This window comes from Clytia hemisphaerica, unplaced genomic scaffold (genome assembly GCF_902728285.1).
Source record: "Clytia hemisphaerica strain Z4C2 unplaced genomic scaffold, Clytia hemisphaerica genome assembly, whole genome shotgun sequence".
NCBI classification, from domain to species: Eukaryota; Metazoa; Cnidaria; class Hydrozoa; order Leptothecata; family Clytiidae; genus Clytia; species Clytia hemisphaerica.
This window is the reverse complement of record NW_027104522.1, coordinates 328,648-350,327: the sequence shown is the minus strand read 5'-3', so window position 1 is coordinate 350,327 and position 21,680 is coordinate 328,648. Positions and strand designations below refer to the sequence as shown.

At 35.6% G+C, this 21,680-nt stretch overlaps 3 protein-coding genes across 5 annotated transcripts in view; 1 reads left to right on the top strand and 2 right to left on the bottom strand.

Moving 5' to 3' along the window:
- LOC136821970 (centrobin-like) overlaps positions 1–12,236 on the top strand; it is an 80,447-nt gene extending 68,211 nt beyond the window's left edge. For all 3 annotated transcript variants that reach the window (XM_067078189.1, XM_067078188.1, XM_067078187.1), the window contains exons 19-26: positions 385–475; positions 938–1,436; positions 1,949–2,049; positions 9,163–9,229; positions 9,767–9,918; positions 10,881–10,999; positions 11,173–11,305; positions 12,056–12,236. In XM_067078189.1, the coding sequence (XP_066934290.1) occupies positions 385–475; positions 938–1,436; positions 1,949–2,049; positions 9,163–9,229; positions 9,767–9,918; positions 10,881–10,999; positions 11,173–11,305; positions 12,056–12,157 (1,264 nt within the window). In that variant the 3' untranslated portion in view covers positions 12,158–12,236. The remainder of the gene's footprint in view (positions 1–384; positions 476–937; positions 1,437–1,948; positions 2,050–9,162; positions 9,230–9,766; positions 9,919–10,880; positions 11,000–11,172; positions 11,306–12,055) is intronic.
- Positions 2,364–8,275, bottom strand: LOC136821975 (TNF receptor-associated factor 6-like). The gene is made up of 8 exons (XM_067078194.1): positions 8,192–8,275; positions 7,542–7,828; positions 6,703–6,748; positions 6,282–6,389; positions 5,651–5,812; positions 5,349–5,426; positions 4,914–4,991; positions 2,364–3,733 (listed from the first exon to the last, which is right to left on the bottom strand). The coding sequence occupies exons 2-8, from the start codon at positions 7,802–7,804 to the stop codon at positions 3,473–3,475; spliced, it is 996 nt and encodes a 331-aa protein (XP_066934295.1). The 5' UTR covers positions 7,805–7,828; positions 8,192–8,275; the 3' UTR covers positions 2,364–3,472.
- A 1,126-nt stretch (positions 12,237–13,362) lies between the features above and the next one.
- On the bottom strand, positions 13,363–18,888 carry LOC136821974 (TNF receptor-associated factor 5-like). Its single transcript, XM_067078192.1, has 7 exons — positions 18,267–18,888; positions 17,259–17,304; positions 16,710–16,817; positions 16,026–16,187; positions 15,538–15,618; positions 15,208–15,285; positions 13,363–13,955 (listed from the first exon to the last, which is right to left on the bottom strand). The coding sequence occupies exons 1-7, from the start codon at positions 18,581–18,583 to the stop codon at positions 13,728–13,730; spliced, it is 1,020 nt and encodes a 339-aa protein (XP_066934293.1). The 5' UTR covers positions 18,584–18,888; the 3' UTR covers positions 13,363–13,727.
- Between the last annotated feature and the right edge of the window lie 2,792 nt (positions 18,889–21,680).

Here is a 21,680-nt window from a genome sequence, read left to right as displayed (position 1 = left end):
CCCTGTATGAGTAGAAAGTTTTATGTGCGTGTTCACAAAATTGTATTTTAAGCTCTCCCTCTTTTTTCTTTGTCATTACGATTAATTTATACGTTGTAACTACCTTTTGTAATAAGCCTGTGTGATGGAGAACGTTCTTATATTTTAGCGATAACACACACAAACTTTACTACTCAATCGCATGTTCAAACTCGATACTTTAATTAGGGACACCCTGTATAATGTGCTTTTTGACTTCGCAAAGAAACTTCTGCTCGAAAAACTTTCTGCCCTTAAAGTATTTAAAGAGGCTTTGTAGTTCACTGTGTAAAATCCATTTTGCCTCCAGCAAAAAAACCTTGCTTTGATCATTCTATATATCGATGAATTCTTTTCATTACCAAGGAGTGACTTGATGCAGCGAATGAAGTTGATGATGCAACAACATTGGGATGAAACTGTTTCACTCATCAGTAACAACCAAAAAAATAAAATGGTATCACTCTCTCTCTACTCATCTTTCATGTTCTTCTTGCTTTACTGCAGTGATATTTTTCGGTGCCCACCATTTCTCACACTTCTCTCGACTCTCAGACGAATGAACACAAATAATTTCGATTATGAAGGCCACGGATAACTTAACAGTCTGAAGACCTCAAAGAGATACAAAGACGTATCCTTCATCAATAGCTGCTTTGGTATATCACGAATATCAGGACCCACGCCATCGTTTTATACTGTACTGTTAATTGTATTCATGATATATACCGAAACATCTATTTGATAAAGAAATGCCAAAACTGTCAACCGGACTTCAACGCCAAATGATTCGATCAGCCATTTAGTTAGTTCAGTGGGGTTGAATATCCCTGTATTTATTTTGTTATCTGTGAATCAAAAGTTAACGCATTGTATAAATCATGATTAATAATTATCAAGATTTCGCTTTCTTTTTAAGGTAAACGTTGACGATTCTTTATCATTTCAACCATTAACATCAACATTCCACCAGCAACATCAATACCAACATCAAAACTTAGCCACACCCCACCACAACAACCAACAACCGCCACAACGTTTGATAGAAACACACAACCCTAAACAACACTATCATCAAACATCGATGCAGCAAGACAGCGTGTTGCAGCCATCTTTATCTGAATCACAACAAGATCACCATGGCAACAGTATGAGCTATCAACATCAACAAACCCCACAACAACAATCACACCCCAGACTTCATTCACCTTCAAAAGAACCGAACGTCATAAACCGTCCAAGAACCTCATCCCCTGTCGACCGAAACAAGAGACCAACCAACCAACAATACACAGACAGTCCTTCAAGTAAACTTTTCACAGACAGGACGTTGCAAGAAGGAGTAAATACAAGTAGAGTCGATGCAAACAAACAGGATCCAATTTCGTTACTTTACCAAGATCTTGACGAGGAAGAAGGTCTGTTTTCGATTTATGTTCAGTTGAGCTAGAATCTGTGTCTATCTTTCACAAAAACTATAGGGCAGGGTGGAAACTTCAAAAATGATCGGATTTTGCTGAAATTTTGCACACTTTTTCCTTAAGTGAATATCTACGGATATTTATTTCAATTTCCCAAAATTTCGATTTTTGGGGCATTGGCAATACTTTTTAGTTTTTTTTACTACAATCGGGCCTATTAACCCTTAGACCACGAGGGACGCGTATATGCGTCCAAAACAAGCCAAAAAACTCAGACTTGAAGACAAAGTTCCTGACCACTTAATTTAAAGGGGAATAAACCGATTGCTTTTAAAAAGAATATAGAAATAGTTTTGATTTTCAAAAGAAAATGTAGAAAAATTTCAACTTTTCCTCACTGTAGATCAAAAGTTAAGGGGTGGTACAGGAACAGCTCCCCCACAGTTTTGAACTGCCCCTAAAAGCCTAGTATGAATAGGGTTAATGATTCTTTGTGAATTATTTTTCAGTTGGTTTATCCGAATCACGTGGTATAGCAACAACAACAGACACAAGTCGCTTAAATTTAGCAGATGGTAAAAATGTCCAATTGACACATTTCATCGAAACAGTAAGTCTGTTCTTCTTATTTCTTATTACAGTGGAGCCTCTGTATCTCGAACATGCACGGGGGAATACAAATTTATTCGAGATAAGGAAACTTCGTGTTATGTTGTAAGCTTTATAAGGCATTGTAAACTGAAGGGACGAGAAAAATTGTTCGAGTTAAGGAGACTCCACTGAATTTTATTCGTTCTACGAAAGATGCTCATTATTTGTTATGTTACACAGACTAAGACGCAGTTTCAATGTCAATATGAAATTTGAATTAACTTTGGGCTAAAATTGAAAACATTAAAGGACATTAAAAGAGGACACATAGTGTTAAACAACTAATGAAGTATTTTGTTTATTTATTTCTTACAACGAGTAACAAAACATAAACTAAGGAACATTTAATTTAGGGAGACATTCTGTTAATAGAGTTTCGAGTTAAGGGAGACTCTACTGTATTAATTCCTTTTTTTTTCTCCAAAAACAACATTTTTCGCCAAATTAAACCCACGCCAAAATTAATCCGCTTACGGTAAATATAATTTATTTCGAACATTATACTTTTAAGGAAGTGAAATATCGATTTTATTATTCTTGATGGACAGCCTGGAAATTTTTGTATGTCAAAAGTTTTAAGGCACTGACCTCTCCAAATGTAACTTACCTATGTTCTTTCAAAATTTAGGTATGTTTCACTTTTCTTAAATGTTCAATGAGTCAATTTTAATATCTCAGATCTTCAAGCACTTAAAGTCGGGCAGAGGAAATTCGAAAGCTATTCAGCAACTCGAAACAAAGAGGGGCAGATTTTATGAGACGGTTTTCCAGATTGGCTAACGATTTAATTAAGTTTTAAAGTAATACAATAATCGTAACGGAATAATATCAATTTGTATAGATTGCAGTTTATTCCTGCAATTCTATTTTTGCTAATAGATACTTAGGTCTGAGTATGTTCTACCTAATAGTAGGGGGCCAAGCCTTGGGTCCCGTGAAATCTTTTCTACGACCTAGCCATTTTCAGTCTATTCAAAAGAACAGTATATTACAAGATATTTTTGAGAGGAAAGACGCGGATTAGACCCGGGAAAACTTTTTATGACCAATATAGTGACGCCATAGGCGAAACTGTAAGGAAAAAATGAGGAGTAGAGAAATAGCTTATTTTCAAAAGTCAAAATAAACGAAAATGATTGGTACCATCTGATAGAGCATGAAATTCTGAGCAAAAAATGTATTACAACAACTCTCTGACTAAAACACACAAAGGAATACCAACTAACTGTCAGCTCTACTGTGATTTGACGTCGAATCTTGTCTTCATTGTACTGAAGTCGGTATGTTGTTGAACTTCAAGCGGCTGTATTCTAGTAAAAGATGTCACGGAACCCCAGGCTTGGCCGCCTACTATAAAAACCAATTTTAAGACTGGAATGGAATCAATCGGAATCGGAATCTTCAGATTCCGTAACATAATCTTCAGATTCCGTAACATAGAGCGATTTGAACTTATTTTTAAGAACTGGTTTTTGACTTTGTGGTTTCTTCTCATTGGCTTTTTTGAGTTCGTCTCTCAATTCTTTGTTGGATCGTTCGACCTCGGCAACTTTCATTTTCATCAATTTGTAATCATGAAGCATCAGTTTCTGGTGCTTGGCAAGGTTGATTTTGTTATGCTCCTCCATGTCTTTGCGTTGAACCTGATAAATTCAAGAATAAGATAAAGCTCTCAAAGTGTTTATATGTTATGAAATGGAACGTTCTTTTGGGCATTCATTACTTACATAGAACGTTCCTGAACACTCATTTTATACATTTATGATCTAGTTCTATTATATCTGCGGCCCAAACCAAGCGTAGGCGCTTCATATCACGGTAAAGTCTATGAAAGCTCAGGGACGCTTTTTTGTACAAGTTCTTTGAAAATTGATGCTGAGCATTTAAGAACATTCAGGAACGATCAGATTATGCACCCATTGTCATTTTTCAATATCTCTATGTAGTCAAGAGCGTTTTCTGGTATTTTTAGAACGTTCCCGAGCACCTGAGCACCAATGTTCAGTATTTATGTGTTATTCTAGTCAAAGGAATGAAAACTCAACACTGACGAATATAAGCTACCGTCGTTGGTTAAGGTTTTCAAAATTACTTGTGCTTCAAAAATTTGCGCTGATTTTTTTTATCGTTAACCTGTTGACAGTCATAATCTTAGAACGACTATTTGTAGCCGGACAGAAAATGAATGGACACAAGTGTTCGTAACTTTTGATGATAGAGTTCAAACTGAATGAATAAAAAAATGACAAGATTTAATCTAGATGACAAAGTGAGAAAAATGAAGAATAATGAAAATATTGACAAAGTATTTTAGATAGGAAAATAAAAGAAATCTAAGTTAATAAATTAAATAAATTCTTACCAACTTGCCAGAAATAAATGTGGTGTAAATTCTGTCCAATAAATTAAAATTGAAAATTTGATGTTGAAAGTTGACTTGACTTGAATTTGAAGGTTAACTTTGAAAGTTTGATTTTGAGATGAGTTCACATTTTCCTCATATGATGCCTCAACAGACACTTAAATGATTATGAAAAAATTGAACTGATACGAAAAAATCTGAATGTAATTTGAAATGCTAGAAAAAATCCCTAAGGTATAAATGATATAAATGATACAAAAGAAATGAATAAATATTTTTAATTGTTTTGTGCGTTTAAATAAAATGACGTATGCGATTAAAAGGAGATGACTTTTTGCAGTCATTAAGGACGCGTGCGCCTAACACTATTTGTCTCTCTGTTTCTTTGTCTTTCCGCGCGCGCGCCCGCTCCTCCCTCTAAAAAGCTCTCGTCATGGATGAAACCTCTATAAAGCACTTACTTTTTGGTTGCAACCGACATCAGAATATTCACATGCAATTTTTTCGTACAAACATTCTTCAGCCAAATGTTTGGGAATCTGTACAATAAAGAAAGAAAAGAAATTCTTTGTAACCTTCTTTTTATTCATTCATCCAATCTAGAAGTATCGCGACCTGGTAGCTCAGTCGGTAGAGCATTTTGCCTTACAATCAAAGGGCTGTGGATTAGATCCCCGGTTACCGCTGATTCAGCGAATGAGTAGCTTAATCTAAGGTAATCTGATCTAGGCGGTTGGGAGCTGAGAGTTGGTGTGGCGCTCCACCTCAGCATTTGATCTCCTAGGTCTAGCGCAAATAAAAAAGAGAATAGACAGCCACCAGATGAGTATACTTCTTTTTACTTATAACTAAGTAAGACCAAACTCAAGTAGCATAAAATTGGAATCGATTTTTACCTCTTGTCGAAGATATTCGAGTTGACATTCATCATTGGGGCATTCCACATTTATGAAAGGACATTCTCCGTGATGATTCTATAAAATCAGATGAAAAAGAAGATATATCGGTTGTCCGAAAAATGCGTCAAGATGTTGGCATTTTTCCGAAGAGACTGGGATTGTCGCTATTCTTCCTTTTGTAGACAGAAAAATCTGTTCAATTAAGATTTCTCCCTCCCAGGTTTATTGTAGACGGTTATTCTAACTCATTGATGGGGTTGGGTTAGTTCCAGTATCGACCCACGCACAAATAGGCTCACTTCGATTTCACGAGCTGACATCTCCAAACAACAAAAGTCACATTCAACTCTTCGGTATCCACAATTTCCCTCGTGGTAATTCATTTTGAGTCTGGCTACATTTTCTTGGCATCCTTTGTTCTTGCACCGTATCATCTCGTAATCACATTTTTCCTCGTGATCCTAAAATAATAAATTATATATAAATTAAACAGTATACAGTAAAACACTACTTCTTCCACCAATTTCTTTAATCAACGAAGGTGTGATGCGGGGATGTCGTTCAACGTAATAATTAAAAAAAGATCTTCAATGTCTTTTCCGTACTAAGACGTGTCTGAATGTTTTACCAGTCATGATAATCAAGTCGTTGTTTTCGAAACGGGTAGTAAATAGCAGTAGACCCCACTTAAGATCACACTAATGTATAAAAAAAGGCTCACTGCAAACTTTAACCAAGTCTTATTCGTGATATTCATGATGTAATATTTTATATGATAGCTCCAAAAAAGATGTTTGCCATGAATTTTGAACATAAACAATAAGATTTGTGGCAAACACCCGGGCTATTTTGGTTGTTTCCGTATAAATACCACGAATCTAAACAAAAATGTTCAAAAATCATTTTCGCAGAGTGACGACGAGCCATTACCTTATAGTCAATGATTTTTCCTTGCCATTGACATCCTTTCTCGTGTTGTGGACATTTGACATCGATACTTGTTTTCACCATCCTGTCAACCACTCCATTAAAGGAAATCTATAAAAAAAATTATTATTGGCTTATCCAAAATCTTTTCCTAAAAAGTCTGTGCCCATTAGTACGGGGCCAAGCCTGGGGTCCCGTGACATCTTTTTTACGACCTAGCCATTTCCAGTCTATTCCAAAGAACAGTATATTACAAGATATTTTGAGAGGGAGGACTCGGATTAGGCAGAGAGTTGTTGTAATACATTTTTTGCTCAGAATTTAATGCTCTCTTGGTAGTGAGTATTTTGAGAATATTAGTTATGAAGATCAATGAAAAAAGAACTTGTTAAAATTTTATGAATGATAAAATAATAAAACCTACCTTATCAGGATCATATTGTACATTACAACTTGGACAACGTGTCGACCTGAAATGAAACAATCGGAATAAAATTTATAACCATTTTTTGTTTGTAGAAAATATATTCGCGAGAGGAATGTCATCGAATATAAATGACTTCTATTCTTACAAGCAGTAGCAGCAGAGCGGGTAGCTGTCCCCGTCCCAGCGACCGATTCTTCGTGTTTTAATTTTTTAAGATTAACCAGAGAAAAGGTACCCAAAAATTTCATCCCTCGCGTTGTTTCTACAAACATATTTTACTTTTTATACATACGGGGCACTAAAAATCTCAACTTACGAAACTTACCTCTTCATTTAGGCCCAATTTTGGTCCACGATTACCAGTCATTCTGTGGAAATCTTATAAAGCTACTCTTAGATTTTTACAAAGAACGAGCTTTCTGCTGGTATAAGAATACACGCTTTTTTTATAAGAATAGTTTACTTTGGATGAGCGAGGGTCAAGTATTCTTAAGAAATTGCCAGAATTGAGGGTGAAATATTCTTAACATATTCTTACTTTTTTAGACTTGCCTGTTTTACAAACATGAGAAATGATCAATTTGAGAGTTTTGAACTTTTGAGTGAACATTTGGGTTAAAATCACATTTCCTCCTCAAAGTTTCAATTTTATCTCTAACAAAGGAAGCAGTTTTTCTGTTAACCAAATACATAATGACTGTATTCTTATCAAATTCTTTGAAATTCACCCTAGAGGGTATTCTTAGGGTATTCTTACGATTTGGCAAATTTTCACCCTGATATTCTTATAGAAGATATTTATATATAAAAAAGCGTGTATCGTTTTTTATGCTTACATTCTTCTTCTGGTTGGTTGTTCATTGTTCCATTTCACCAAGCATCCGTGACAAAAAGCGTGATGACACGGTGTTGAGTGCGCATCACGCAAAAGTAAATGGCAGATTGTGCATTCCAAATCTGATACTTTCTGTTCTTCATTGACAAGGTCAAAGTCATAACCACGTCCATACTCTACTTTGATTGGCTTATACTTTTCTATCGAGGGACTTCTTGTTCTTCTTCTAGCCCTTTGAGTGTGTCTTCGAATATTATAAGACATTATTCGGCTAGTTCGAGTGTTGTACTGTAAAATACAAGGTAATATTTAAAAATCACTCGCTGTTGTTCAAAAGAGAAGGTATCCACCTTTGACTACAGTAGAATAGCATAATATGTGATGTATTAAAAAATATGTGATATAGAATTAATCAATCCTCGTTGACTTTAAACAAACTTCCTGTGATAGTAATAGCCATTGACTATCGCTATACCATATCTCATTTTATCGCACGTCTGATATCCAAAATGGTCTGTCGAACTTGACGGAGATTCGATTAAGAAAAGTTGTAAGACCAGGAACAACTGATTTAATCTTTTTCCTTCAATGTACAAGACTTATTGACTATTGATGTCTAATAAATATTCAGTTATGAATATATTATTTTACCTGTTTCCTGATGTTTCGACGAAACAAAATCTCTACATCAAGCAAGCGTTACACTGCTCAGTTTTTTACAACAATAACATAACATTGTTTTTTTCCTTTCTTGTTTTAAAAATGAAAGTACTTTTGTTGATGCTTGCATTTTTGCAAAAGTAATTAGATCTCGCATGCTTTTTTATAAGAATGTTTTTTTTTCCATTTCGTCATGGATATTCTTTTAACTTTTTGAGTAAATTCATCTTGAAATATTCTTAAGGAATTCCTAGGTTCGGTTTAACATGTAATCATAACACTGGGAGAAAGCTAACAATTTGCAGTTTAAACCCCCAAAAAAGACAATTTTAGTTTCAGTTACCAAATTCTATGATAATGATCTATATGCTTTTTCTTTTACAAGAATAGTCATGATAAAATTAGCCAAAAAATTAAGAATATGCTTAGAATACCACCATCATCGAATGGCGAAACACCATTCTTTCCTGTATTCTAAGCACATCCGTAAATTTTTGGCCAATCTCATCATGAATATTCTTATAGAGTACAATCTTATAAAAGAAAAAGCGTGTAGTGCAGTGTAGTGTACTTGAGTTTGGGTCATATTTTTTATTTAGTGACATGAGTTGACATCTCGTTTTACAAAGTGTTTATTTTACACAAAACAAAATGGAATTTTATTCAGTAAATAATTTATTATGAGGTACTTCTAGTAATAAATCGAGTAAAATCTCGGTCTAAGAGTATTAAGGAATTCTTTTGGAAGATATAATCAGTATCAATTGGCAATGGTACCCGTTCTATCAGACACCAGAGAGTAGTCTCTCTAGTAATATGTAGCTGAATCCTTTTTTTTTCTGTTTGGTTATTTTCAGCCTGAAATGTTTTGGTTTGTTTCTATGTTTGAGATTTCAAGTCGTGTATCATGTATCTTTATAAAAGACATTTCTTCTAGCTACTACTTTCCTTTGCTCTTTCAGTTATTACAACGATCACCAGGCCAACCGTTGGATGAAATTCCTGTCAAAGATGATGTCCAACATGAAGGTACCTTAAGGGAACTAATTTTCGTGGAAACTTATATTTTTGCGGAACTAATTTTTGCGTCTTTGGTTGTCCACCGCGAAAATAAGTTCTCGCGAAATGCAATCTTTACTAAAAATCCTCAAAAACCCCTAGGAATATGAAAAATTTCGGCAAAAAGTTAGTTAGTTCTGCAAAATACGCCAATTTAGTACCCTCGCACCGCGAAAATCAGTTCCCTAAAGGTATGGTTTCGTTATTCAGAATTCCAATTGATATCTGTCAAAGATATTTCGTGCGTTCTCCCCATCTAATTTTATACTTTTTCAGAGCTGAAATAGTTTTTGCCTTTTTGCCAACGTTTTTAGTCCAAAAATATCATTTATCCGCCTAATCAAATTCTCTCTGAGAAGTCTTTTTGGACACCTTTAAAAATGTCTTCCTTTAATGGGTTTTCTACCTTGCGCGTCAACACTAAAAAATTTATCGTCCACACCCTTTGAACATCCCCTGTATCATTCCGACATTGTTCGACTTGAATAATGTTTCTTTCTCTCACAGAACGAGTTCCAGTCTCTATATCTCAAGAAGTAGACAAACTCCTACAAAAAGAAAAACCACCGCCCTCTTCATCTCAAAACACGCCCAAAAAACAACCAATAAAGATGAATAAGGCGTTCAAAAAATCAGTTGTCCGACAATCGAAGCAAGAGGTAAAGTTTGAGCTAATGAATGAATGAGTTTACTATACATATTTGTCATTGTCCTACTCACTCATTTTCTACTAGCATGTACTTTCGAATGAATGAACGAGTTTTACTATTTCTGCTCGTACAGTTGACTCTCGCTTATTCGCGTATTCGAATCTTTCTATAATCTGGATAAATTCCCAGTCCCCATACTTTCCATAAACAAATAAGATTCCCCGTTCGAGTTCAAATTAGCGAGAGACAACTGTAACTCTATGACATTGTCCTGATCATTATATTTTTATGTCGACGTGCATGTTCTTTCGACTCCTCTTATACTTCAAGCCAGTCTAGGCATCCAGAATTTTATAGAAAGTAAAATTTCCTCAACATACGAAAAGTCTTGTGCACCAAGAGTCTGATACAATTTGTTTGACACTGTCTGAGAGTGAATCCTTGTTGACAAAACCTCAAAACCCAGGCAGACAAGCGAAACATGCACATAATCAACTTAACATGTAAAAACTGATTTGAACAACAACGAAAAGTCAGTCACATGCAAACAACCACCCACTTTGTTGTTGAAATGTTTTGGTGTTCTTCATTATCTTCACAAAAAGTTGTTCGGGCGCTGTAATGTGTCGGGGCGTAACAAAAAACCCCGTGAAAATCTTAATAAGCGAGTTAAACGAGTGGGCTCGCATTGGCCAATCACTTTTTACATCCTCGGAGTTGAATCTAAACGATCTAGTTAAACAATAGACAAAATATAATAAAATAGACTGTAATAAAGTTTACGGTCTGGGTATCCCGGCTAACTCCAAGCTAACCCGTCTATTCATTAAAACAGTTCTTTGCAAGAATCTAAACCCAGGGTATATCGATAGCAAGTTTGTAAATACCATGGAAGACGCTTTAGCTAAAAAAATTTACCGTCAAGAGATCGCCCTTAAGGATGAGACAATCTACTTTTTTATTCTCCTCAGACAAATTCTCGAATACCAGAGCAAAATGATGCTATGGTAACGACTAATGACATGAAAGATGGTGTCGTAAGCAGTGGTGATGTACAACTGGTTCATTTGCTGAAAAATTTACTGGTCAAGTAAGTTGATTGTTATTTATTTGTCAGTCTACGGTGAACCTTTTGATAAAAACTTTCGTCTGTAGATTTTTACAAAAAAGTGTCGGACGGGACAAATTATTTTCCCCAATGCTATACTTTTAAAGCCTTTTTTAATGATACTTCTTAAGCAATATTTAACATTCTGTTTGCAGGGAGCTTGGCAATTCTACAGACGAGAGAACAATGTCAACAAGAACGAACAAATCCTTGACGAGCAATCCTCAACCAAACAGTAGACCGAAACAAAATGCAAATACGAAGAAAGCAGAAAGTAAAACGACGAACGTAAGTCTCTTTGTTTTAAGATGTTAAAATTGGTGCCTACTTTAATGGGATAAATGTTGGGTGTCATCCGCGCAATTAAGTCCCTATGGAAATTTGTAAAGGTCTTATTCGAGAAAAATTTTTCCCAAAAAATTTCTAAAAATGTCAGAAGCGCTAATAATGCATATTTCAACAGGCAGTATGTATAATTTAGCAGTAAAAAGACACAAAATCATAAAAACATTGTCCTCCTGATAATGCCATCCGCGAAATTGAGTCCTCGCAAAATCTTAAAATTTCGCAGATGAGCTCAACCACGAAAATTTATCCCATTAAAGTAGTCCGAAATCTTTCCACGCTTTTTAGCACAATCCCCTTAAAGGTTGCTTTTCTGGATCAAAATGAAATAAAAAAGACTTTCTCATAAATTACGTCACGGGCAATGCTTACTTCGTTTTTAAAATATTGCCTTGGCATGGTTTCAAAACGAGGCAGTCATTGCACTAAAGATAATTTATACAAAGACCCTATTGCGATCGCTATATTAGACCTTTTTCATAAATTACGTCACGTGCAACTCTTACCTCGTTTTCAAAATATCACTATGGTAATTGATTCCCAGAAGAGTTCATTATAAGTTCACTCTTTTCAAGGGGTTTATAATCACCTTGGTAATGGTTTCAAAACGAGGCAGCCGTTGCATTCAAAACAAATTATGAAAAGGCCTTAGAAACAGCATTGAAAAGAAATGGACGTAAATGATATTTCTAGGTTCAAACAAGGCTGATGAAGAAAAAACCGACCAAATCATCTCGCGAGATGACCAAGTCTAAAGGCTTATCGACAAAAACAACAAATACAGCCTGGAAATGATATTTTTCGATCATTGCCAAAATAAATTTCTGTACATTATCTTTATTGAAAATATATATTTAAATTCGATTTATTTTTACATCAGACGCGGTCTTTTTTCTTTTTGGTTATCCAACTTTATTACTTTCTGGTCTCTAATAGACGCCTCCTTTAATTTTCCACGCGGAACATTCTGATTAATAATCTTCCACCCCGACATTCTTTTCGGCACTAAATATTTGAAAAATTCTCAACACTTCTTCCCTCTTTCCGCTTATTCAAGACCCTCGTCTATTAAAGATACGAGAGTAGAATAAATTAACTAAGGACACCTTTTGGCACGAGCCAGGCATTGAGTTTGAATGGCTAGAGATGAATCTTTAACCTTTCTCAAGCAAGAAAAAGTATTTTGAATTTTTGTTTGGAAAGTGGCTTTATTTCCGATCCAGTAGTTTATAACCTAGCCTCTTCGGGGCTTTGAAGTCAATGGAGCCAGGGAAGTTAGCCTGAGATAAATTAAACTCTTGTGACATGTCCAAAAATATCATAAATTTTGCGCAAAAGACTGGGGGATTTTAGACCAGATTGTTTAGTCGAAGAAATGTATTAGGATGTAAATCTCAGAAATGTTTTAAAATTAGAATCTCTTGAAAAGTACCAATCAAAAATCAAGATTATGAAATTTTGCCCCATGTCAGGGCTTGGTGAACTCCAACTTATGTCAGCAGAAATTTGGAAAAGGCGATTTTGACTAAAAAAATGATGACGTCATTGTTTTCCAAATGATTTCCTTCGTGAATTGCTTGTTCTTAATGAAAATTTCATCTTGTGTGAAGATTATGTGTTTAGTATGTCTTTCGACTTCTATGTATATACTAGCCCGGGGTCCACTTAAAGCTCTATGATAGACTGAATGGCGCGATTAAGTGGCCCGGTAGTATATGGTAATGTGCTTTTGGCTTTAGTTAGGCCAGATTTTAGTTGTTTTTGGAAGATAAAAACAGTATGAAGCAATGTTTTTATTTGAGAATAAAGGGATTGCAAATCTGTTATTGATGTTTGTTTCTCATTTTTGATTATATCTTTCAACTCCAAGTAGTTTTTTTGTTATTTGGATTTTAAACATTCTTTTTCAAAATGACAACCTCGTCAAATGCTCCTAGTCTATGTATATACCGAAGTGGACTTACATTATAAGTAATGGTGAATATGCATTATAAAAAGGCTCGAGTGATCAAAACAGCTTCTCTCTTTGAAAAATTAAGAGGTTCGATTCTAGAAATTACAAATGTCGTCTTTGTTTTCATAATTTACAGTTGACACTCTCTAATTCGATACGCTCCATTAAATGATAATACAGGGTGTCCGGAAAAAAAGTATCGAGTCGTACCACTTCTATAGAAAGAAAGTTCTTAATGTGTGTTTCACTAAATTAAAAAAAAGCAATTCTTAAAAACTTCAACGTCATGAAAATTGTAAAGAAAGTTCATTCTTTTTAATCATAATGACTGTTGTAAAAACAATTATTGTGTTGGTATATTTTCTCACATTTTGTTAAACACACGCAACAACCTTCTACTCAAAATCATGTTCAAACTCGATACTTTTTTCCGCACAATAATGGTTTTAATTGGTTCTGGTTTCGTGGCTTCAGCTTTTCTATATTTTCGTTGGCTTTTTTGAGGTCATCTTTCAACTGCTTGTTAGATTGGCAGACCTCAGCAAGTTGCATTTTCATCAATTTGTAATCATGAAGCATAAATTTCTGGTGTTTGGCTAGGTTGATTTTGTTATGCTTATCCAGGTCTTTGCGTTGAACCTGATAAATTCAAGAATAAAACGCAAAATTGGTTAATTAAAGTCTATCCAGATATAATCCCTATAATTGGCAGTGGAATATAACGGTCATTTTTATACCAGTGGTAGTTTAACCTTAGGCTAAGAAGTTTTTTAATTTCAAGGCAAACAGAAAACTCCTTCGGAAGATATGGGACCTGAAATACCCCTTGGTAGCACTTTTCTGTGAAATATCAAATCTCCAACTTATTACTAAAAACGGGGGGTATCTGTATAGTATGATGATGAAAACATTTCTCGATCATAACACATTTTACAATCTCTTTAATGACCTCATAACCAAACTGTGTTTAGTGTTTTGGGAATTAGCAAAGTTCTTTAATGACTTAAAAATAACAAAGGCAATATAAGTTCATGCTTATCCTTTCAATAAAAACAATTATACTGTATGATTTCACTTCGTTTCGAAATAATCAATGATACCATAATTACCAATGCACCAACACTTAACATTTTCCAACTTTTAATTGCACTGTTCAAAAAAGATAACATAACCCCCGTTTTTAGTAATAAGTTGGAGATTTGATATTTCACAGAAAAGTGCTACCCAGGGGTATTTCGGGTCCCGTATCTTCCGAAGGACTTTTCTGTTTGCCTTGAAATTTAACAAACTTCTTAGCCTAAGGTTAAACTACCACTGGTGTAAAAATGAACGTTATAGCATAAGTAAAAAAAAAGCTCAATTTTTACAATCGCAAATTAAACCGCTAAAAATCGCAAATTTTTCAACCAAAAATACATTCAAATATAGCGCTTTTGATTCTCTAAAACAAGCAAAAAAAATCAAAAGTTACAGGTATTCTTGTTTCTACTGCCAATTATATCTGGACAGACTTTAGAAAGAGTTGCATGTCTCGTTCAAGACCAAGGTTTTCCTTAGGCTACTATGGCATCCACTAACAGATTTGTGCTCCTGTTTTGTGTATGTCTGCAATTCAGACTATAGGATTTCCTCAACCTCGTTCCCTCTGCGTATTATAGAATTTTTCATTCTTACTGATAGCGCGTCAGATAATACCAACACTATTCTGTATCACCTTGCGTCCATGGTAACTTAGATAGGGCTTAGATACCATGGGGACGAGATCTTTCCAAGTCTTTCCTTATCAAAATTCTTGAAACAAACACAGTGAGTAATTTAGGCCAATCCGAAGTCTAAGAATCTTAGCTTTAAGATTTTTTCACACTTGTCTTCCCACCAACAACATACTTACTTTTTGGTTGCAGCCAACATCAAAATATTCACATTCAATTTTTTCGTACAAACATTCTTCAGCCAAATGTTCGGGAATCTGTACAGTATCAAAGAACAGAAAGAGAAATTAAACAAGGGAACAATGTTCTTATTTTTGTCAAGCATCTTAAGGACCTTTTTCCACCTCGCCCAACCCCCCCCCCCCATTATTATATATCATTATTTTACCTTATACGTTAAGGGCAGAAACTTTCGCCGGCAGAAACTGTCGCGATTTCTGCCCTTTTTCGCGAAAGTTTCTGCCAAGTAAGAAATTGCGGTAGCAAGAAAAGGGGAAGTTAATTTCTACCTCTTGTCGAACAAGTGCTGATTGGCATCCCTCATTTGGACATTTGACGTTCACTAACGGACATTCTCCACACAAATGATTCTAAAAGAAAAATACAGAAAATGCTATGCCGTTAGATTATTTTATAGGATTATCGTGTATTTGACTGTTACATGCTATATTTTCTATGCATCAAGAAAGGAATTTCGAATTCAGGAACTTTCTCTACAATGTAAGGGTCCGATTTCAAAACGCCTAATTTTGAGCCGAACGTACGGTTGTTTTTAAAGAGAATGCTGGGTTTGTCCTTGTCCCAAAATACTGGGGGAAACTGAGACACAGATCCTCGCTAACCAAAGACCGATACACGGCAAGTTTTTCCAAAATTTAACTCCTCATTTGAAGCAACCTGATTACCCCGCTTATGTTTTTATTAGGGAAAAGTGTAGCGAAAATAAAAACTTTTATGCGCTCGGAAAGTGTTAAGAACTGGTCACAGTTAAACTTACCCCAAACTCGAGTTTTGTAGTCTTTTTTCTACAATATTCACATTCAACAATTTGATAATGACAAATGGATTTGTGATCAGCCATGTTGATTCTAGCCACACTTTTGTTGCATCCTTTATTTTTACACGGTACCATTACAAAATCGCATTTTGTCTCGTGATCCTTAAAAAAGGAAATATTCAGTGCAAGTATTCAATGACATAACGAACCTTGATATTTGTATTGTAGTTAACTTCACCCTCATAGTACGGGGCTATTTCTTACTTAGGAGCCCCGGAGGGGAATTTCGTTGGACCATTCATAAAAAAACAAGGGAAAACACTGAAGTACATGTGAAAACAGTGAAACAGAAAATCGAGCAACAATTCTGATGTATTTTGGAATAGTAGCACATTATACACTATGTTATAACCCTATGATATGTTTAATATTTGTCGAAATAACATCAGATTCAGATATCTGAAATTTATCGAGAAGGCCGAAGATTTTGTTTACCCACATTGCGAGTTTTCCCGAATTCGACAAAAATGATTGATACCATCGGATAGAGCATGAAAATCTGAGCAAAAAATTACCGTCTAAACAAGAGATACTACTCAATTGTAGTCCACAAGATCAAAGAAAAAGTTTTTCCAGAGTATTCTAAATTACTAATGGGGTTTAGCTGATAGAATTAGTTATTACCTTATAGTCAATGATTTTTCCTTGCCATTGACATTCTTTCTCGTGTTGTGGACATTTGACGTCGATATCGTTTTTCACCATTCGATCAACCACTCCATTCACATAAATCTGAAACAGTAATCGCTAAGCTATCGTTTTGTTTGCCAATAACGTCTTGAGATAACGAATGAGGAACTTTGTAAAATTTACAGATGAAAGAAAAACCTTTTTTGCATAAATCAAACTAAAAGGCGTCCTAATTAGCCTATTTCATATGATTCGTGCATCTCTTTCGGATCACTCTCTATTCCATTCATCGGAGGGGGGTTTAAAAATATGTGCAGATTTCCCTTCATTGCAACCCCCTCTTGGGTTTGTAGGAGAGCAGACTTTTATGACGCGGTAATTATCTTTTTAGTCAGTGTATGGTGTTGGTTAAAACCGGTCTTTAAACCTTCAAAATTTTAATCTAGAGCCAATTAGAGCCGTGATAAAACCATTTACCCTATAAAATTTGCGAAATTAACTTAAAAACAGTCAAAATTAACAGAAATTTATATAAATTTATACCTTTTTAGGATCGTAATGTTCGTTGCAGCTTGGGCATCTTTTTAAGCTATGGGACGAATATTAAAAAGCTTAGTCAGGTTAACAGTCCTTTACCGCCACTTAAAATGTTTTCATATTTTGCTAGTGGAAAGTATTTGTTTTTACTGCGCAGATAGATCTAAAACTTTCTTTCCGCCCCCTCTCTAAAAGAACAATGAAAGAGAAATTTTGTGATACCTGAAGGGAACTATTTTTTGCGGGAACTAATTTTTGCGGTTCGCAGTTCAACATTTAATATTTAATATTTGCGGGAACTTAATTTTGCGGATTTCTCACTTGAAAAAAAATTAGAGCCGTACTGTGAATTATTCGACCTTTGTTTTTCGCATTTGAAAAATTTTGCGGGAACTTAATTTTACGGTTTGGGCCTAAATCCGCAAAAACCGCAAAATTTAGTTCCCGCAAAAATTAGTTCCCTTAAGGTAGATCGGGTAGCACTTTTTGTCGAGTCAAAGATTTTAATCCTCTGTACCCAGTAAACATTCGCATTCATTCTGATTTTGGATCAACAATTATGAGTCTCCTCTAGAAAGACCCCCTTCTCACAGATCCGGTAGAATTTTTTCAAACATTTGGGGTAAAAATAACGAACCGCAACTCGATGGGGATTGATATTCCCATATTTTTTTGGTTAGGGATTTAAATTCCATTGTTTTCAAGTCAGAAAATTGGGGTGGTGTCAGTGTTTGATTTAGGCGACACGTTAAAACATTTTTGAGGTTGTTAGGATAAAGGGCTGTGCACATTTGAAGTGAAACTTGTGTCTTAGCTTCAATAAACCATCTTTTCTTGGATTATAACATGTATCTATAAGAGGAGGGAGAAAGTGCCTACATCGCAACATTAAAAAGAACGACAAATTTCACCATCCACAACCCCGACCGAAAGTGACTGTGCCACCCCTACGACGCGAAGTAGACACTTTCTCTATGTGATAAGACTGGAATACGGGTGAATAATGTTGTCTACCCCCTTGCATTACTGGGCTGTTGTTGATTCCATTTCATGAGACATCCACGGCAAAAAGCGTGGTGACACGGTGTTGAGTGTGTTTCACGCAAAAATAAATGACAAATCGTGCATTTTAAGCCAGATACATTCTGCCCTTCATTGACAAGGTTGAAATCATAACCACGCTCTGGTTCCAACTCTGTTGGAGGAAGGTTTGCGAAATGATCGAAATTAATGTCATGTAGTGTTTCAGAATAGTAGTGTAGCGAGTTGTTGAGTTGTCTCGATATCTGGTAAAGTCTTCTCTGTGCTCCCTCAATATTATATCTCTCCATATCAATCCTTTGTGTAGTCAAATTAATTAATTGTTTGGGCAATCCAGAATATATTGAACGTAATAAAATAAAAAGTAATTTATTGAAGACAAAAGATTTTTAATAAGCTTTGATAGATTCTGGTCGGCTTTTCTTGGAACAGACTGTATGAAATGGCATGGAAAACGATTCACAAACGCAGTAGAAAGTAGAATGATAAGTACACTTTTTGGTAAGAGCAATAAATTTGCCAAAAAGAAACAATATAAGAAGGGTGCTGATTTTAAACAATTTTAGTGTCAAACTAGTAACTGACCCGGGGGGGGGGGGGCACTGACCTTGACGGCAGACGGGAACGTGCCACTGGAGTTTGAAAAATGGACCCTGTCAGAATAAAAAAAATCGAAAAATTTTCTAATTTCCACCCTGAAAATTGTCAAAAATTACCAAAAGTCGACCCTGTCAGATACGCAAATTTTTTTTCCGTACATGGATGGGAGTATCATCGATGGTCGGGAGTATCTCATTTTGACGGTCGGGAGTATCTCATCTTGACGGTCGGGAGTATCATCGACAGGCGGGAGTATCTTAAACTTCTCTTAAACCTTGAAATATCGACCCGACCGGGGTTCGAACCCACCAAATGAAAGAGTTTATGATCCGAAACCCAGCGCGCTATCCGTTGAGCCACACTCGCACAGTAAATACTTAATTTGGAAATACTTATAGAATGACAAAAAAGACGGGGGTAATGTTATTATTTTATGGGTAAAATTCCACCTTTTTTAACCTCCATGAGTCAGGGAGCCTTTTTTTGGAAAATTTGGGAAAAAGTATAAAATTTTGGAATTTCAGTCCCATTCAGGGTCACTTTTTTCGCAAATTTCGAGTCCCACGTAGGGTCCATTGTTCGAACCTCAGCGGAGCACCCCCGTCGGTCGACAAGGGTACTACCCACCCCCCCCCGAGTTCCAAACAATAAAACCAAACAACAAAGATGAGATACTCCCGACCGTTGATGATACTCCCGTCAATGAACGGAAAAAAATCTGCGTCAGATACTGTAAACATCTTGAAAATTAGTAAATCTAAGACCCTGCCAGACTTTCAGATATCTTCAGAGCCTAAAAAAGGGACCCTGACCAACGGCACGTCCCGTACTCAATTTTTCCTAAGTTCCCCCCTGGGGGGTAACCGACTAGTAAAAAATGGAGTTGAAACATTATAATTTAGCCTTCAAAATTAAAACAGGATAAACAACAGTTTGAGGCTTAAAGTGCCAAGACATAAAGAAAGAGCCCGAACCAAAACTTACTGTTTCTTATAAAAAACAGTGTATATGATTTTAGGTTTTGTAAGAATATGTAAATACAATTTTGCAGTAGGGCACAAAATCTGCCGAAGATTATTTAGGCCAATGTCATGTTGAATAATTAAAAACTCTGACATCAAAACAATGATAAGAAAACGTGCCCAGCAAAAGGTCTATTTTAGCCTGTTTACACTGAACTAAAAATCCCATACATATGATATTTGGAGTATTTTTTGGTGGCCGATCTTAAGGTCTTACTGGACACGTCTAGACTCTTATAGCAATGCAGTCAAGAAATCTTACCGTCTCAAAGTGTTAGCATAGAGGTATAAAGAAAGACAGGAGATGAATTTGTCGGTAATTGGTCGTTAAAGTCTTTTGATTTCTTTTATGTAATAAATCAAAAGAAATTCTAGGCTCGCCCGACGAAATACGACTTTTTAGTAGAACCCCGGGGGGGGTACTACCCTTGTCGATCGACGGGGGTGCTCCGCTGAGGTTCGAAAAATGGACCCTACGTGGGACTCGAAATTTGTGAAAAAAGTGACCCTGAATGGGACTAAAATTCCAAAATGTTCTCAAATTTTCTACTTTTTCCCCAAACTTACCAAAAATAGGCACCCTACGAGGGACTGATTTTTCTATTTTGGTGTTTTTGCGACCCTACCTGGGACTCGTGGAGGTTAAAAAAGGTACCCTGACCAGCGGAGCATTCCCGTAACCTATCTTGCCCTAGTACCCCCCCGGGAGTAGAACTCAAGTCTGTTCTGAACATTCTGACTATCAGCATCGAAGATTTCTAGCCTTCTAATATACGAGAATAAAATAAAAATTAGCTCCACGAAATTAGTTTGCGGTCAATTTTGGCATCCATTAAATTTTGTTTTGAAAAGATATTTTCTCTAGCCAGAAAATAAAAAGTTCTTTATAAGCACACACAATTTCAGACCCAATTTGTAGACAAAAAGTCGCTGGAGAATTTTGGAGGAAAGTATTAAGCAATAGGGTTCACCTTGAAGAAAATGTTGATCGAAAAATCTTGTCATTTGATGAAGGATTGCAAAGTTTACAGGCCCTTTTTTAGTCCAAATATTTTCTTACACCAATGTCAGAAACAATGAATCTCGTCTCATCTTATTTCCAACACTTAAGTTAGCCAATAAGATTTCACCTATCAACAAAAGAGCTCATTAAAAATGCACGATATATGAGATTATGAGCATGCATACCTCGTAATTTTTTTAATCGTAGGGCGAGCATGGTTACAATAGCATACTTCTCCTGTTTCTTTATACCGCCATGGTGTTAGGTACTAATAATCATCCATACCTTATCGGGGAAAAATATTCGTCACTTGGCTAAAATTCCGTCACTTTTCCCCGACGAAGTTTTCCCCGATAAGGTACCTTATAACCTATGATTTTACCTTATCAACCAAAAAGCCTCGTCTTTTGCAAACAAATCTCTGAAGCAAATACTAAAAACAACAAACAATACAAAAGTAAACTTAATCAATTTCTTTCAATAGGGCCCCGAAACGGATACCTCATAATTATTACTTTTCAATTAAAACTCAATTAAAGATACGTGCAAGTTGTTATATAATCTTTGTCAAATGATGCAATTAACGTGCAAAAGAGATAAACGCAAAGGTTGATGGGATTGGAACTCGTACAAACACATCGAGAGTAATGATTAATATTTCAAAAATAAAATCTATTTATAGATTCAGCACGGTACGCTATCGGACAGGTACAAGCCGGGAAGTATCTTATCCATTTGGTGGACTAACTTTCTTGGGGTTTT

Coding starts and splice junctions, on each gene's coding strand:
- LOC136821975 (XM_067078194.1), bottom strand. CDS start 7,804: ATGTCTTATAATATTCGAAGACACACTCAAAGGGCTAGAAGAAGAACA. Junction 6,749..7,541: donor CAACCAACCAGAAGAAGAAT/GTAAGCATAAAA, acceptor GTTTCATTTCAG/GTCGACACGTTGTCCAAGTT. Junction 4,992..5,348: donor TCGAATATCTTCGACAAGAG/GTAAAAATCGAT, acceptor TTTATTGTACAG/ATTCCCAAACATTTGGCTGA.
- LOC136821974 (XM_067078192.1), bottom strand. CDS start 18,583: ATGGAGAGATATAATATTGAGGGAGCACAGAGAAGACTTTACCAGATA. Junction 16,188..16,709: donor GAAAAATCATTGACTATAAG/GTAATAACTAAT, acceptor TCCTTTTTTAAG/GATCACGAGACAAAATGCGA. Junction 15,286..15,537: donor CAGCACTTGTTCGACAAGAG/GTAGAAATTAAC, acceptor GATACTGTACAG/ATTCCCGAACATTTGGCTGA.